Source organism: Maylandia zebra, linkage group LG22, assembly GCF_041146795.1.
Source record: "Maylandia zebra isolate NMK-2024a linkage group LG22, Mzebra_GT3a, whole genome shotgun sequence".
In the NCBI taxonomy this organism is placed as follows: Eukaryota; Metazoa; Chordata; class Actinopteri; order Cichliformes; family Cichlidae; genus Maylandia; species Maylandia zebra.
Genome location: NC_135187.1, coordinates 22,035,264 through 22,050,443, shown reverse-complemented (window position 1 = coordinate 22,050,443; position 15,180 = coordinate 22,035,264). Strand labels below are relative to the sequence as shown.

Sequence of the window (15,180 nt, the reverse complement as noted above, 5' to 3'; positions counted from 1 at the left end):
GTCACTACACCTTACAGTAGTCTCAACACTGTTTGGAGCGGAGTGTGTCTCTGTGTTAGGCTGTTAAGTAAAATGCAATGCTGGATAGTTAGTAAACAAAGACCCCACTGATAATCAAATACACTTGATTAACTGATCATCAGCAAATGTGAGCACCTCTATAAAAGCAGAATTTTTTTAGCAGTTTGCCAGTCTGGAGCATTCGTGTGTGTGAGTTAACAAAATGACACATTGTTCCCAGCAAATTTACCCCAAGGTCAGACTGTGCAATGTTCAGAGAAACTGCAGAAAACCCAAGAGCTACGTCTCAGACTCTACAGGCCTCTGTTAGAAGGGAAAAATTGGGGAAAAAAAGACTGAACAAGTATGTCTTGTTTGGAAGGGTTGCCAAGAGAAAGACTCTTCTCTCTAAAAAGCACAGCTTAGCTTTGCAAAGAACAAACCACAAGACTTCTTTGGACTGATGAGACCAAAGTAGAGATGTCTGGCCATAATGCACAGTGCAACACTTGGTGAAAACCAAACTCAGCATATCAGTACAAACAACTTGTACCAACTGTCAAGCATGGTGGAGGAGGGGTGATTATTTGGGCTTACACCTTGTAGCCACTGAGTTGACCACGAATTCCTCTGTATATCAAAGTATTAAAGAGTCGAATGTGAGGCCATCTTTCCTACCACTTAAACTTGGCAAAAATTGCATCTTGCAACATGACAATGATCCCACAACTGCAACAGAATAGCTGAAAAAGGAAATGTGTTGGAATAACCCAGTTAAAGTCCAGACCTCAATAATTGATTAAAATGATGAGGTAGGACCTTAGGAGAGTTGTGCAAAAGTGCAAACTTCAATAAACTCAATCAACATTGTAAACAAGAGTGGGCCAGTACACAAACTTTCTTTGTCACATGTCTGTATATACAGTTTATATATAAAGAATATTGACACTGGCTTTTTTTTTTTTTTTTACCAATTTAATGTCATCATCAGCATCTGTCCCTAGAAAATAACTTCTTCCAAATGATTATACTTGAAGTTTATAAGATGACATATTGTTTAATGTAATCATGTGGCTAGTAACATACTATGGGTGTTACATGATCCCAGTCCTTTCCCAGTAAGTATTTAATTTAAAACGACAACAGGAAACTTGTTATTTAATAAGAGCGAAACGTGAACAGTGAAATTTATGAGGTAAAGAGTAAACGACTCAGACAAAAGCCAAACCACAAAGCACGGTTAGCACAATTAAAACAAAAATGGTGAAGATACACCTAAAAAAAACAAAAGAACAACATGATTGGCAGTGCCACTCTCTTCAAGGCATTTCTGGTATGGCCGTTTTTCAAAAATGTCAGTCAACCAACTACACTTACTCTTTTTAAATAGAGATATGTAATCTGAGGCTCATTGTATTGGTTCCCAGCACTCCACCCAGAAATATAACTATACATGGAAACTATGTACTAAAGTTCAGTCACAGTAAACTGTCTCAAGTGCATCAAGAATCCTCAAATCACAGTACAGTTTTCTATGTAATTACATAACTTAAGTCTCTGGTTATGAAAGCTGTGGTATACACAGTATTTTATTAGTCTTTCCACAGTGTGTAACAATGCAAGCCTATAAACACATAAATACCAACACGCTGTGACTCTGGACTGGAGCAATATTTTAAGTGAGAAGCATTTGCACCGAAGTTGCTATGTTTCAGAGAGGAGAAGCACCCGGTCCTGGGTCTAAATGGTAAGTATGGCTTGTCCAAGCTGCTGTATGTTACTGGATGTATGCGGGTTAAATGTAGCTCTCCTGCTCTTCCTTCATAGGGGGAATAGTTTGAGTGCCAACATCCGATTCTTTTAATACAGTCATCTCACTTGTTTCATTTCTTCCTGTTAAGTTCTCCTCCTTTTGTTCTGTTTCTGTTTTTCCACCTTCTTCCAGTTCCTGTGCAGTCACATTAGCCTGCAAGATGTTTGGGTCTGTGCAGTAATGCTTGTGGTCGCGACTGTGTTTTGGGCTGTAGTCTTGGCTTTGTCCTTGGTCCTGGCTATTGAAGAAGTTGCGAATTATATGTTTAGGTAAGCCCAGCTGGGCAGACAAGGTGTGGACCGCTTCCTCGTCTGGGTTGAGGCCCACATCCTTGATGAAACTTTGCAGGATACCGAGGGCATCTCTGGACACATTTAACCCCTGACATTGGACCTCCTTGTAACTTTCTACCTCATTATCTGTCTCTGAACAAACCCCAGCCCTACACTGTTCCTCATTCTTCATGTTGGGCCATTTCACAGACAGCTTCTCCTTAACCTTCCCTTTTTTGCCATCTCCCGTGATGTCATCTATGTCTTCCTTCCCTATATTTCCATCCCATACCTGTTCGCTGTTTTCTGCACCTCTGTCCCTCACGGTTCCAGCACAACCCCAGTCCCCACCTAAACTGTCCCTGTTTTCTCTTCCACCCTCAACCCATTCTTTACTGTCCCCTCTCTCACCATTGCTGCTGCCTCTGCCCTGCAAATGTACTCTCAAGTGCTGCCAGGCACCGCCAGCATCAGACTCGGCTGGCGATGCAGCGCAGGGTTGTGTCGGGGAAAGGTGAGGTCCTGTCTCGGGCTGAAGGGGTTGATGGGGTTGTAGATGGTGTTGCTGTGGCATCAAAGAGCTGCGTTGGTACTGATGAGAGAAATTAGAAGTGATTAGAGCAAAAAGGTTGGTATTTAAATTTTTCTAGTTTTGAGTGTGAGCAGTACTATGTTTGACTTTAAATAGTTGTGAATGAAATAAAGTGAAGTCAACAGAGACTGTTTCGCTCAAGAAATGTCACCTTTTATGTTAAAATGAAACTACAACTTAACATGCACACCCATCCATTGTGTTTTGTTTTTGTGTTTTTTTACCATATCTAATTGAATCTGCAGAGTTTAGACACTGATTTGCTGCTATATGAGCAAAGGCACAGGACACGATGATCTGGGCTGGTGTGAAATCAAGGGTAGTGGAGACCGTTTGATCTTAATCTCCTTAGTGTTCACATGTGAGGTGATCTGCAGTGCAGCCACCCAGAACTGATGTCTGCAAATGCACATCAGGATCTGAATTTGCCCATGTGGTGTTGACTTTTCTTGTCAACACTACATGGGCAATGATGCAATGATATGCTAGGCAGTGGGCTGTATGTTCACAAACAGAAGGGTATGCAACCATTTTATCTTTGAGTTTGTCCTATAATCAAGCCATCAATCCATGCACAAGCAATGGAAGGGAAAGAAAAATAACTAATCAGCCTCACGGATCATTGCTTAATGTGGTAATCATCTTTTTTTTTCTGACATCTCTGGCATTTAGCTGTCATTACTCTGCTGCTTTTCCATTGCACGCCCTAGAGATCTATTGGCATTCAATGTGATGTATTCACTTTCAGATTTCTGATAACTTTTTATCCATAACTTTTTTAAATTACAAAATTAAAGTCAGTACACCTTAGCCTCAAGTGTTTTCTGCCATGTATATAGCTGTTTAAAACTCTAATACATAATAGTTTTCTTCTCAAGCAAGATCTACTGAAGTCAGAGTGTCTGTTGATAATAATGTTTGTCACTTTTGGAAGTCTTACCAATGTATTGTCATTGCTTAGCAGGGTGAACCTGTCAATGCAGTGCTGTTGTGCAGTCATGTTGCTGCTCTCCTGTTCGTAGATGGCATCTCTTTCATTCTGGGACAGGCTGAGGAACCGGCGGATCATGCACAGATTCTCCCACAGCGTCCGGTTCTCTGGACTGGGTTCCTCCTTCCAACGCAGCAGCTCGCACAACCATCCCTACAGGAAATATGTGCATATGCACAAGGTGGCTACAGTTGCTTAACAACTCTTAAAATATCTTAAAAGCACATTCACTAATAAAGGGCAAGGGAATAAGCAGCCTTACATTCAGTTAGAATTGGTTTCAATGTGTTTAGTCATGTCACTGGAAAAATTTCCAGCACAAAGTGCTGCTGTTTTCTCCCCAACGACACACTTAGATCACACAACGTGACCATATCAATATGACTATGCTGTTATGTTTGACAACCCCTTTCAGGCTGTTTATGTCTATTTTAAAATGCTTACAGTACAGTACAGCAGACTGATAAGATAAAAAAAGGTAATTTAAAGGTTGCAGAACATGAGTAAACTCACACATTAAAAAAGAGGCTAAGCTGGGGTTCAGTTTAAGCCTTGTAGACTGCCAGCAGAAATTTGAAGATGCATGTTTAGCGACAGCATTTGCAGCCTTACATTTAATTAGCTTATGTATGTTGGCACCCTATATACAGTGAAAGGGATTGACCAAAGGGGGAAAAAAATGAATTCACAATAACTTTCTCTATACATTGACTCCAAACTGGTTCAGTGTGTTCTCAATATACATACAAAATCAAAAAAAATTTTTTTGGATCTGCCAGATAATCTGAAGATTATAGCAAGATTTTCTTATCAGCATGAATTGTTTGTGTATCATGAAGGAAGAAACTTGTGAGTGACAGATTGGGGAACGTAAAGCCAAGCTAGTTTCAGACTCATGAACTGAGGATGATTATGTTTGCAAGCAAGCTGATATGCTCACACGCGCGCGCGCACACACACACACACCTGGCTGTAGCCCAACTCTAGCACACAATGCCATCCAGATGCACAGTGCAGATAGAACAGGGAGATGCTGCATGGCTCTGCCTGCCAAACAACCGGGTAATACGGGGGGTGGGGTGGGGGATAAAAGATAGAGAGAGTGCGAGAGAATAAAGGGAAACAGGGGTGGGGGTTAAAGAAAGTAAGGTAAAAAAAATGGAGGCCAGTGAAAGAACCTCAGGGGTTTTGGACCACCTGGCTGTACTGGCATGACCGCTGAATGACCTCCAAACATCTTGATGATGAGTAGAAAGAAGAGGGAGTTATATGGGAGAAGAAAGAAAGAAAGAAAAGAAAAAAGAAAGCAAGCAAGAAAGAAGCTAAAAATTGGAGATGTGCTCGAGAGGAAGAGAAAATGAGACAGCTAAAATCCCCCCATTCCATGAAGGGAAATTATCCTCAAAACAAAAGGCAATAACAAGCTTATGGGGCCGCCATAAAAATGAGAACAATAAACACTCAAATCGTGCTTGTGTGTGTGTATTTGTATTAGTGTTGCTGTGTCTCTGTGCGCGCGATCACGTTTTACTTGCATGTGCTCTTACTGTATGTTTGTGTGCACAAGCGAGTGGTGTGTATGTGTGTATGGTGACTATTAAAGCGATAATTTAGGACACAATAGCAGTCTGATGCACTGATGATAGTCCTCTGCAGAGTACAGCTGCTGGTTGATTATCTGGGCTTTCCTCCACACACGGTATCCATCGCTGCTTTAACTGAGGCGATGGAGTCATAAATGAATGCTAAAATTGAGCATTTCATCAAGCGATAGAAACGATTGGGTGGTTTGTATGCTCAGATTTAAACTAACAAGAAGCAAAGTACCTGGCTCTTGGAGGCGGCAACCTTCGCAAACAGCGCCTGAGACACTTTGGCTCTCTTCATCTCATGCTGGATCTCCTCATAGATAGAGGCGCTGACATTGAGAACGCAGCTGTCTGTCCGCAGTCCTCTGTCTGCTGTAACTGGGGACAGTCTTGACTAAAAAGAAGCAAACAAGAAGGAAAACCGGGTTTAAATACAGGCTATGCAAAGTAATGGGCAATAGGAGGACTATGAAACAGATAACAGGCAAAGGTTTTTATGTTTTTTTTATTTGAAAATGCTCCACTTTGAGAGCTAACACAGGCATAGTTGAGCCAAGTGACAGAACTCACACTTGAATATTTCAATGCTGTTTTATGAACAACTTTAACCTTTCACAGCTGGTTTACAAGACTTTTGTTTTCATGTCTTTCAGTCTTTTGCTGGCTGACCTGTGAGGACCTCGGTGGCGTGTTGTTGCAGCTGGGTGTGAATACAGTCAGACTTCTCTCCTTCTCCTCTTGGTATATGCGCTCCCTCTCAGCCTCTGGGAGCTGCAGGAAGCTGTGCATTGCCCGTAGGTTGACCAGCAGAGATTGGGAGGCGTGTTTCGGGTCCTCCTCCTTTCGCAGGATCTCAGAGAGTAGGCCCTGATAAACACACAGAAAAATCACCGTAAGTTGATACTTGTGATGGATTTTTTTCCTTCTTCTATAAGCGGCTCCCTTTAGGGGTCACCACAGCAGACCATCTTCATCTCACCCTATCCTTAGTATCCTCTTCTGTCACACCAACCTTGTGAATGTCCTCTCCTCAGAGGACTTCCTCTTTTCCTCCTGCCTGGAAGTTCAGTATTCAACATCCTTTGTCCATTATATCCTCTATCCCATCTCTGCACATGTCCAAACCATCTCAGCCTTTCCTCTCTAACTTTGTCTCCAAACTGCTCAACCAGAGCTGTCCCTGTGATGCCACCTCCAGCTCAGCCTCCTGTCTTTTTGCTAGTCTCCAAACCATACATCACAGCAGGTCTCGTGACTATCTAGTAAACCTTCCTTTTCACTCTTCCTGCTATCCTTCTGTCACAACCCTGGCACTCATCTCCACCAGAGCCATCCTGCCTACACTTCTTCTCACTTTCTTTTTTGCATTTTCCGTTGCTTTGGATTGTTGACCCCAAGTATTTAAACTCATCTACCTCTAAGTCTGCTCCTTGCATGTTCACCTTTCCACCTGTCTCCCTGTCATTCACTCACGTACTCTCTCTTCCTTGAAAAGTGGTCCCATCACACTTCTTCTCCATCCTTGAGGCATCCTCTCATCCTCCAAGATTGTGTTATACAATCTGGTCAAAAAGTCCACTGCCCTCTCTACCGCACATTGTTACCTCCACAGGATTGCCATCTGGCTTCTCAAGTACATGTTAGTAAATGTCCTAGCAGCACATCCTTTCCAGGTCGATCTATATATAGTAATGTATAACATACATGATGTTAGTGGTATAAAAATGGTTTAAGGGACACCAACTTTGCTTTCTTCATTTTATTCAAAACTCACATAATTTAAAACAAGCGGCAACTTAAGATAATATCTCGACCTTCAAGTGAGAAATGGTTAGCGATGATCACCATATATGATAGAAAAAAAGAAACAAGTCTTCACCAGTGCCGTGATGCTGACCTTTATTCTTCTAGAATTACTTATGGATCATTTCTCATTCTTAACGGTAGATAGACATTTTCTGAAAAGGTTTATGCCAGAAGAACTACTGAGTTAAGATAACAATCAGTAATGCTCTTATCAAATATGATAGCAATACTGATGAGCTCATCTAACTCCAAACTGCAACATTTCTTTGAAGCAGAGGAAAAGTAAGCATTCAGTTGTACAGAGGGATGACAGATATTGTAATTCTGCTTTAAAGCTATATGAACTCATAAACCTGAATTCTTTTCCTTCATGTTGAATGTTCAGCTTTCACAAACAAAATGATTCAGGTCAGGTATTAAAAGCTCCAGTCTCTCAGGAACCACAAATGGAAAAGGTCTCATGAAATATTATGTATTCTTTCACTGTCTTCATTTAAAGATGATAAATGTAAAGTTTCTTGTGAAACTAAAGGAATTCAGCAATAGCCTCGTATCCAACTCTGAATCCTATTCAGTGGCATCTTGACAAAACCTTGCAGTTTAGGGTTTCACAGCCAGCTTCTAGTCAGTGCTTAGCATGCTGCTCGCCTGTACATCTAGCATTATTCTGTCTGTATCTGTCTATACAGGGAAGCGTTCAAACACCACATGCAAATTTCAGGGATTCCTTCCCTGAAAGGAAATCAGATTTCACACTGGCAGAGAAATGGCTTTAGAGGAAACAGCCTTCTTATTCAAATAATAGATTGTGGTTGGAGCTGCCCAGCAAACCCTGCCTTCTGAAGAGATGGAGGCTTGATGTGAGTCGTCAAATGACAAATGCTTCCCTCGCTTTTAGATGACGTTTTGGCATCGTGCCCAACTTGTATGGCTGGCACCAGAGCACCTTGGACTTGGCAACAGGGAAACATGGGGGTGGATAATAACTAACTCTGCTTATTGTGATGAAAATGATAATGAAGGTAATAATAATAATAACAACGGGCTTAGCCGGTCCTTTGAGCCCCATTTCTGTGGGCACACTAGTGAATATAAGATGATGGACACAGACAACAAAGCATTTTAGTGTTAGAGAGGAGGCGATAGTAGAGGGAGATATGGATACAAAATGAAGGAGACCAATGGACAAAGTAAGGGAGAGATTAAATATAGATGGATTGACCATGGGGGTTAGAGATTAAATGAATAGAAGGGCTGCCAGAGTGAAAGGTGGTGAGATGGACAGCGAGATATAGAGGTAGAGAGGGAGGCAGCAGTTCTCTGAGGGGTTGTGATTAGTTGGCCCAGCTGCTGCTTCAGTGCTGGCACCGGCTTTGTGCCGCAGAGAGCTGGCACAAACACACACTCACACACGCATACAAACACACATGCACAAGGGGGAGGAGGCACTACGGCAAAGGCCATGCCAGTGTGCCAACCATCTCACACTCACATATTCACAGAACACACTTAGCTATCACCGCAGCACCAGGGCACGAGCAACCTAATCACCACCAAAGAGTTGAAAACTGCTTTAAAATTCGATTTCAGCATCTTTTATTTTGCTCTCTCCTGCAACCATACCTGGGTCCTGTTAAATGCCACCCGGGCAAAGACGGCTTGGGAGATGCCTGCTCTCTTGAGCTCCTCCCTCACGTTCTGGTAGATGTCAATCGGCACCTCTGATGGTCCAGTGGAAGACGCAGCCAAGGTCTGGTTTTGCAGTCCGGCAGAAGAGCTTCCACCCGGGCCGCACTGCACTTGCTGCAGGGCTTGGGGATCAGGAGCTTTAGAGAAGACCTTGGCAGGAGCCCTCCCTACAGGGGGATGGTTCAGATACTGCTGTGGTGACGATGCCAAACCCTGGCCAGCAAGCATGCGACTAACAGCATACTGCTGGTTTAGAAACTGGGCCATCACCAGCTGCTGGTTGACCATTTGGGAGCTCAGAGGCTGGGTTACCAGCCCAGGAGGGCGCAGACTGAGAGGTGGGCAGTTGGATATGTTGGCAACCGCTCCACGAGGGAAAAGGAGAGTTGAGCTCTGGTCAGCGGGGGTACCAGTGGCTGGCTGGCTGAGGGTCATATGTGAGGACTGGTCAGAAAAGTTGTCAATGTCTGGTAAAGGACAAGGAAAGAAGAGGCAGGACTATTTTTTACTCATTGTTCAAGTGCTAATAACATCTCCAAGTCACAGGATGATTTACATTGTGGCAGGAAAAAGTGGGTGAACCCAGGTTTTCTTCAATATCTGGTCACCAGGTCATATATGATCGCAAGTTTAAGTAAAGAAAAACAAAATAAGCTTCTTCAGGTCATCAACTGGCATCTCTGTTAGGTTTAAGCCTAAGTTTAGACTGGACCAGAAGATAGATTTTCTTCATTTGAAGCCATTTTGTAGCTAGTTAAGCATCTTGATGTATCATAATACTCCCTCCACTGTATTCCACCCATGGGATCATGGTTTCACTTTGGAATACAGTCCACTTTTATTGCCCTAAGTAGTGGTTTGTGTTCTCCATAAACAATTTATTGATTAACTGTCTCTCTGGGCTCTGGTTCTTTTATTGTTGTGCATTTTGTATTTTACTGTTTGTCGTACTGGTAAAACCTCATCCCGAATAAAAAAGAAAAGCCAGTTCTGGGAACTTTGGCAGGTTTGGCAGGTGTGTAAGCCTGTCCCTTCATGGTTACATCACAATCATGTACAATACAGTCATGACACTTTGCAGCTGTGTAGCTGACACCAACATCCTGGCCCCAGATGGTAGATGGGTGTTGTCTGGGAACTGATATGATTCCTGTTCAAGATCATCTTTAATTTATAAGTTAAGTTGTTCTAAGACGTACTCCATTCATATTTCAAGGATTAGACTCCATGTTTACTGAGTCCTTGCTTTAAATAGCATTTGTGGTCATCAGCAAAGATATTCAGAGACTTTTTTTTAATCTGTATTGTACATGTTTAGTAGTTGTGACAGGTGGTTTGTGCGGTTTGCACAAACTGGTCTTGGAGACACCTACAATGGTGGGAAACTTTCACTTTATTAAGTACTAATCTAATAGCATGCAATTTCCTACAACACTTCTATCATAAAGTTTGCTTTCATGCAATATTTTCTTTTTTTTTTGTTGACATTGTTGAACAGTTAATGATTTTTAAGCTAAGATAAGCTAAGATTTTTTGCATTTGAGGAGCAGAAGCCACTGACATCACCCCACCAACTCAACACTGGACAATCTTATCCAAATCCCTTGAGGAGTACTGGTAATAATTCAGCTGTATGTGTAATATTGAGGTTATAGGTAACTGGCAGTGGTATACTGTGCTGAATTATAATAAAGGAGCACTTTTAAATTGCATGTTTTGGTGGATGCCTGCGAACTTTTGTCACCACAGTAATGTCACAAATGTGCAAAGCGCACCGAACTGTGTTTGTGTGTAACCAAGATCAAAGGTTTACTTTGAAGAATACAACTATTTTTGTAAAAGTTCATAAAATAATTGTATCTGTTCATAGTTATAACTTATTCAACGATTTGGCTATCTCTAAAAACAAATTCATACGGCTTATTTTAAAGGGTTCAACAGCTTTTCCTGCTACTGCACTGTAAAATTTCCCTATAAAATGAAAATGGTGAAGCATTCATCTTTTTATTCAAGTTGCTAAAAGTGTATGACGCCTGTTAGTAGGACAAAGCTCATATAATCAGTATCTAGAGTGTATCAGACATGCTGTAATACTTCACAGGTGTGTTTTGAGTTCTCTCACCCTTGAAGCATTTGGACTTCTTGAAGTGCTTGTACCATCGGCCAAACTCATGACACTTGGCAGCTGAGACATTTGCATAGTAAGTGCTATTTACAATAGACGATATCATACTCTGAAACAGAGGGGAAAAGACAATAGAAATTCATTACATTTTCTGAGCTCCTGCTATGGGCGGCTTGGGTGTCTCAGCTGTTCACACATCTGATATTAATGAACTCAGATCTGTGTTATTAAAAAGACCCCCAGGTAAACAGGATAATAAAGACAGATGAGAGTGTCAGTGTGTGAGCTGTGTGGGTATGCATGCATCCATGCATACATGCGTGTGTGAGTGTGCAGTTAAACAAAACACTACAGGTCATCAGAGACTATGCCTCTGTCTCTCATTCACTCACTCTTACACACACACACACACACACACACACACACACACACACACACACACACACACACACACACACACATGGTTTGTCCCTGAAGACTATCCTGTGCAATCTTTACATCTTATTACACCTTTCATCTTCTCATATTTATTTTAATCTGCTTCCCGCAAACAAGAGAGGGGGGTTAAGGTAGTGATAGGAGAGGAAGAGAGATGGGGGAGGAAGGATTTGCTTGTATCAGATTTTAACACGGCAGAGAAGAGAGGAATCTGAGGTAGAGAGAAGACGGTGAACAGTTATCCTCTATCAGACTGTAGATGTCCTACGCCTCGGGCAAAATAATAGATCGACCAGGTTGATAATTATGAATATTCATAAAAAGGCCTTCCCCAAACACTGCGTGATTAATGACAATTATTTCTGCAGTTGTGTCTGTATTTGCTTAATTAAACACACAAGAATTGAAGATATTACATTTAGATTATCGCTGAATCAGTCCAGAGTGCAGAAAAGGCTAAACAGCAAAGGACTGAAAATCAACAGGATCAAGATAGGCAGCAAGCAGGCAGCATGGCTTTTAAGGAGATAACCATCTCTCTTTATCTGTTTCTCCCTCCTGTGCTCTGCCCCCACACCTTATCTATCTCTGCATCTGGACTTCCTGTCTAACTACTGGACCCTTTGCTTACTCTTTGCCACATGTCAAAGAGGGCACAGAAGATTAAATTGCATGCATGTTAAATGCTAATTTTGAATTTTAGTCAAGTTTAGATTATTATCTCTCTTTTGTATACCTGGGACAGTGGGCACTCCTTGGCCAGTGAGCTCTGGTTCATGTCCTTGAGGAGCTCTTTCAGAGCATTTCTCACCGTCGAGTGACTCCACTGCTCGGCTGGCAAGTCCTCCAATTTAGGACAGCTACACAAAGGTCAAAGAAAAAAAAGAACTAGATGATTTTAGTATATTACTGTTTAAAGGTATATTTAAGCTCAGCAGTGTTTTACTTTGACAACAAAGTGAAACACTACTAGACCTTCCATGATGTAACTTAATGGCATATTTCATTAGAATCTCTCAACATGGTTATTTACTGAAAAAGCTCCGGTCAGAGCCAGAGAAGCTCAGTAGTATCCCTTCAAGAAGACACCAACATGGATTGTTGTCTAAATGCTGAAGCACATGTACTGTCTAATGCAATAAAGAAATCACAAGCACACTTAAGCTCAAGAAGCTTCAGATAACAATAATGATATCAGGTCCGTCTTTATTTGCAGTACACTGTTTTCATAGAATATATATATAAAAAAAAAACAATAGGAAAAGTACATTTGGTGTCAAAGTGCTGGTATTGCATATGCTGACTCAGTGTCATTACTAAAACCTATGATTTAACCACTTTAAACTTCATCTGAATGTACATTTGTGCAGCAATGTATAACTCACACAAACAGGACAAAGATATGACCCTGAAGGCAAACATACTGATATGAGTGCTGTCTGCTCTCTACCTGTGCAGCTGAATTTTAAGTGTGATAACGTGGTGAACATCCTGCAGCATGTCTGCCACTGTTGCATCTGGAGCGTCGGTTACGTAGGACAGAGGCACCGGGTTCCACCTACCCACCTGGATCAGACCTGAACACACGCACATACATAGGTGAAAATAAGAAAGATTTAGAGTTTAAGCTGCGCTTTCTTTGCACTGCAAGTGTTTTTACCTTTTGCCTGTGCTGCAGAGCTGTGTGAATATCCCAGTGTCAGCAGGGCCATCTCTATCAGCTGGTTAAACAGCAGATCTCTCTTAACCAACACAAACTCAGCATGCTCTTCTCTCCTCTCTCCTTCCAAAGGGCTTTCCGTGTGCTCCACCACACAGAACACCGGCAGCAGGCTCCCTGCGGTGACAGACATGCATGATGCCATACACCAAACCATTTGGGTAATTAGAAGTAATTCATCAACTTATACAAAGTATTTTTTCATACATGCATTTGCATCAGAACTAGCTGAAATTAAAAAAACACATTTAGGGTTATGAGATAAGCTCAATGAATTTGATAACACAGCTGAGCCATAATCACAGAAGATCCGTGTAAAACTAAAAAAATACATATATGGGTTCAAACCCTAGGCTTCATCTTTTCACCCCATGTACCTCTGCTGTGCCAGCTCTTTCCCTGTGACCTCGCTGTGGTGGGTTTCTGTGCCATGCAGGGGTTTTTGGCCACAGGACTACCTTGTCTGCTCCTCTCCTGGGTCGAGGGTCCCCCCTCATGTTGCTCCACTCGAGCCAGCTTAGCAGGAGGAGGGCGAGGGTCTACAGCAAGATCACAGCCCTCAGCTTTCTTGATTCCATTACACAAGGGATCCATCTGTGGTCTTACACTAATACAGAGATAAAGACGCTTAAACATCAAATACTACACTAGGTAAGCTAATAAAAGTCACTTATACCAGTTCTCCTTAAACTTTTATTGACAAACTTTTTTTTTTATATGTACTCATAGACACCAATTAAATAACTGCAAACTGCTCTAACATTCGCATACATAGTGAACGTCAAGAGAATGTGAGCTGGAAACTGCCACATAAAGTAGCCATAATAAAATATATTTTTAAACACACACACACGTGCACGCAAAGGTTTAAATATCCGTCTCAGCATCGGGGATGACCTTCACCCAGATGCCTCTTTGAGGCTAACCACTGAAATCCCTTATAACAAAAAAGATGCAGTGAATGCTACAGCGCAGTTTCCCCACAATAAACTGCCGTCGCCTCCCGGTGCGCCGCTTGTAAGCGCCGCTGATTCGCTTCAATGTTAGCAGCTAAAAAAAAACAGTCCGACATCTGATTCTGCTGAAGTTTGACTGAGGCGAAACCAACCTGTTTCAGTCTGCACAACGTGCATGCCCGACCCGCTATCGTACATCAGCAGCCCATTCCCGCAGACGGCGTCTGTATCCATATGGTTCTCCCCGCTTCCATAGATCTCTAGTTGGAGAACAGATCCGCTTCTCCCGGCTGTATGTCCCGCGACACGCTCCTGTGCGTCCTATTACTCACAATAACCGTTTACCATCTGAATTTTCTCGTTTTCCCCTTGTGTCAGGAGTAACTATCTCGATCGATCCTCCCTTGTTCCCCGACAGCGCTTTGCTTTCCGATTAAACTAGCCTCAGCACAAGTTGTGAGCGACCTCCCAGCCAGAGCACCGGGGCACGCTGCTTCTGTGGATCAAGCTCCACAAAGAACAATGTGCGCCGAGGAGCTCCTGGAGTATATTTCCTGTCATATATTAGACCACTGACTCAGGGAGAGCAGTTGTTGGTTACACTTCAAAGCGCTGTGCGCACGAGGAGAGAGAGATAGCGAGAGAGAGAGGGTGAGAGAGAGAGAAAGAGAGAGAGAGAGAGGTGGGGAGGGGGAGACCTCCCTACACAGTCTCTAAAATCCACGGACCCAGCTGCATTAACATATGGTGTAATAATGAATTCACTAGCGCGCTCCGTAAATGTATTAAATGTGACAATTGCGCATAAATCTATTTATTATGTTCTGCCGCATGCTGTGCACGCACTTATTATTGTCTTTAGGGTATTGGAGCTCTCCATGGTAACAAAGTGGAGCAGGGCAAGGTGGAACTGGCTCACTGATATTAACTTTTGAACGCTGATGTTGTCACAAGATTATCTAAGGCTCATTTTTAATATGCAGAAGATCACTTTTTTCTACTACAGGAAGAGCAGGAATGAGCTCTATACTAAATTTACAGTAGTGTAGGGTGTTTATACTACAGCTCATATTATATGTGTAAAGGTTATATTAAGCTAAAGTATACAGTAGTTGGTATATTGCTGTACACTCAGAATGGCTGTTTCGCTGTTTTTAATGACTAAATTTCATTTTAAAGTGCTTCAAGG

At 42.2% G+C, this 15,180-nt stretch overlaps 1 protein-coding gene across 2 annotated transcripts; it reads right to left on the bottom strand.

Moving 5' to 3' along the window:
- Positions 1-959: 959 nt before the first annotated feature.
- satb1a (SATB homeobox 1a) lies at positions 960-14,610 on the bottom strand. 2 transcript variants are annotated; one of them, XM_004547879.2, is made up of 11 exons: positions 14,144-14,610; positions 13,413-13,642; positions 12,976-13,152; positions 12,766-12,892; positions 12,052-12,175; positions 10,875-10,986; positions 8,687-9,219; positions 5,927-6,124; positions 5,496-5,651; positions 3,618-3,821; positions 960-2,677 (listed from the first exon to the last, which is right to left on the bottom strand). In XM_004547879.2, exons 2-11 carry the CDS (start codon positions 13,627-13,629, stop codon positions 1,796-1,798), a joined length of 2,730 nt encoding a protein of 909 aa, XP_004547936.2. In that variant the 5' UTR covers positions 13,630-13,642; positions 14,144-14,610; the 3' UTR covers positions 960-1,795. The 2 variants fall into 2 exon arrangements, with proteins under 2 accessions (XP_004547936.2, XP_076735497.1); XM_076879382.1 differs by having other exon boundaries at positions 13,494-13,642.
- Positions 14,611-15,180: the final 570 nt, after the last annotated feature.

Bases quoted from the DNA above. Each gene is read 5' to 3' on its own strand.
- satb1a (XM_004547879.2), bottom strand. From the start codon at position 13,629: ATGGATCCCTTGTGTAATGGAATCAAGAAAGCTGAGGGCTGTGATCTT. The intron at 9,220-10,874 runs GTGAGAGAACTC...GTCCTTTACCAG, and splicing joins GAAGTCCAAATGCTTCAAGG to ACATTGACAACTTTTCTGAC. The intron at 2,678-3,617 runs GTAAGACTTCCA...TTCTCTCATCAG, and splicing joins TAAGCAATGACAATACATTG to TACCAACGCAGCTCTTTGAT.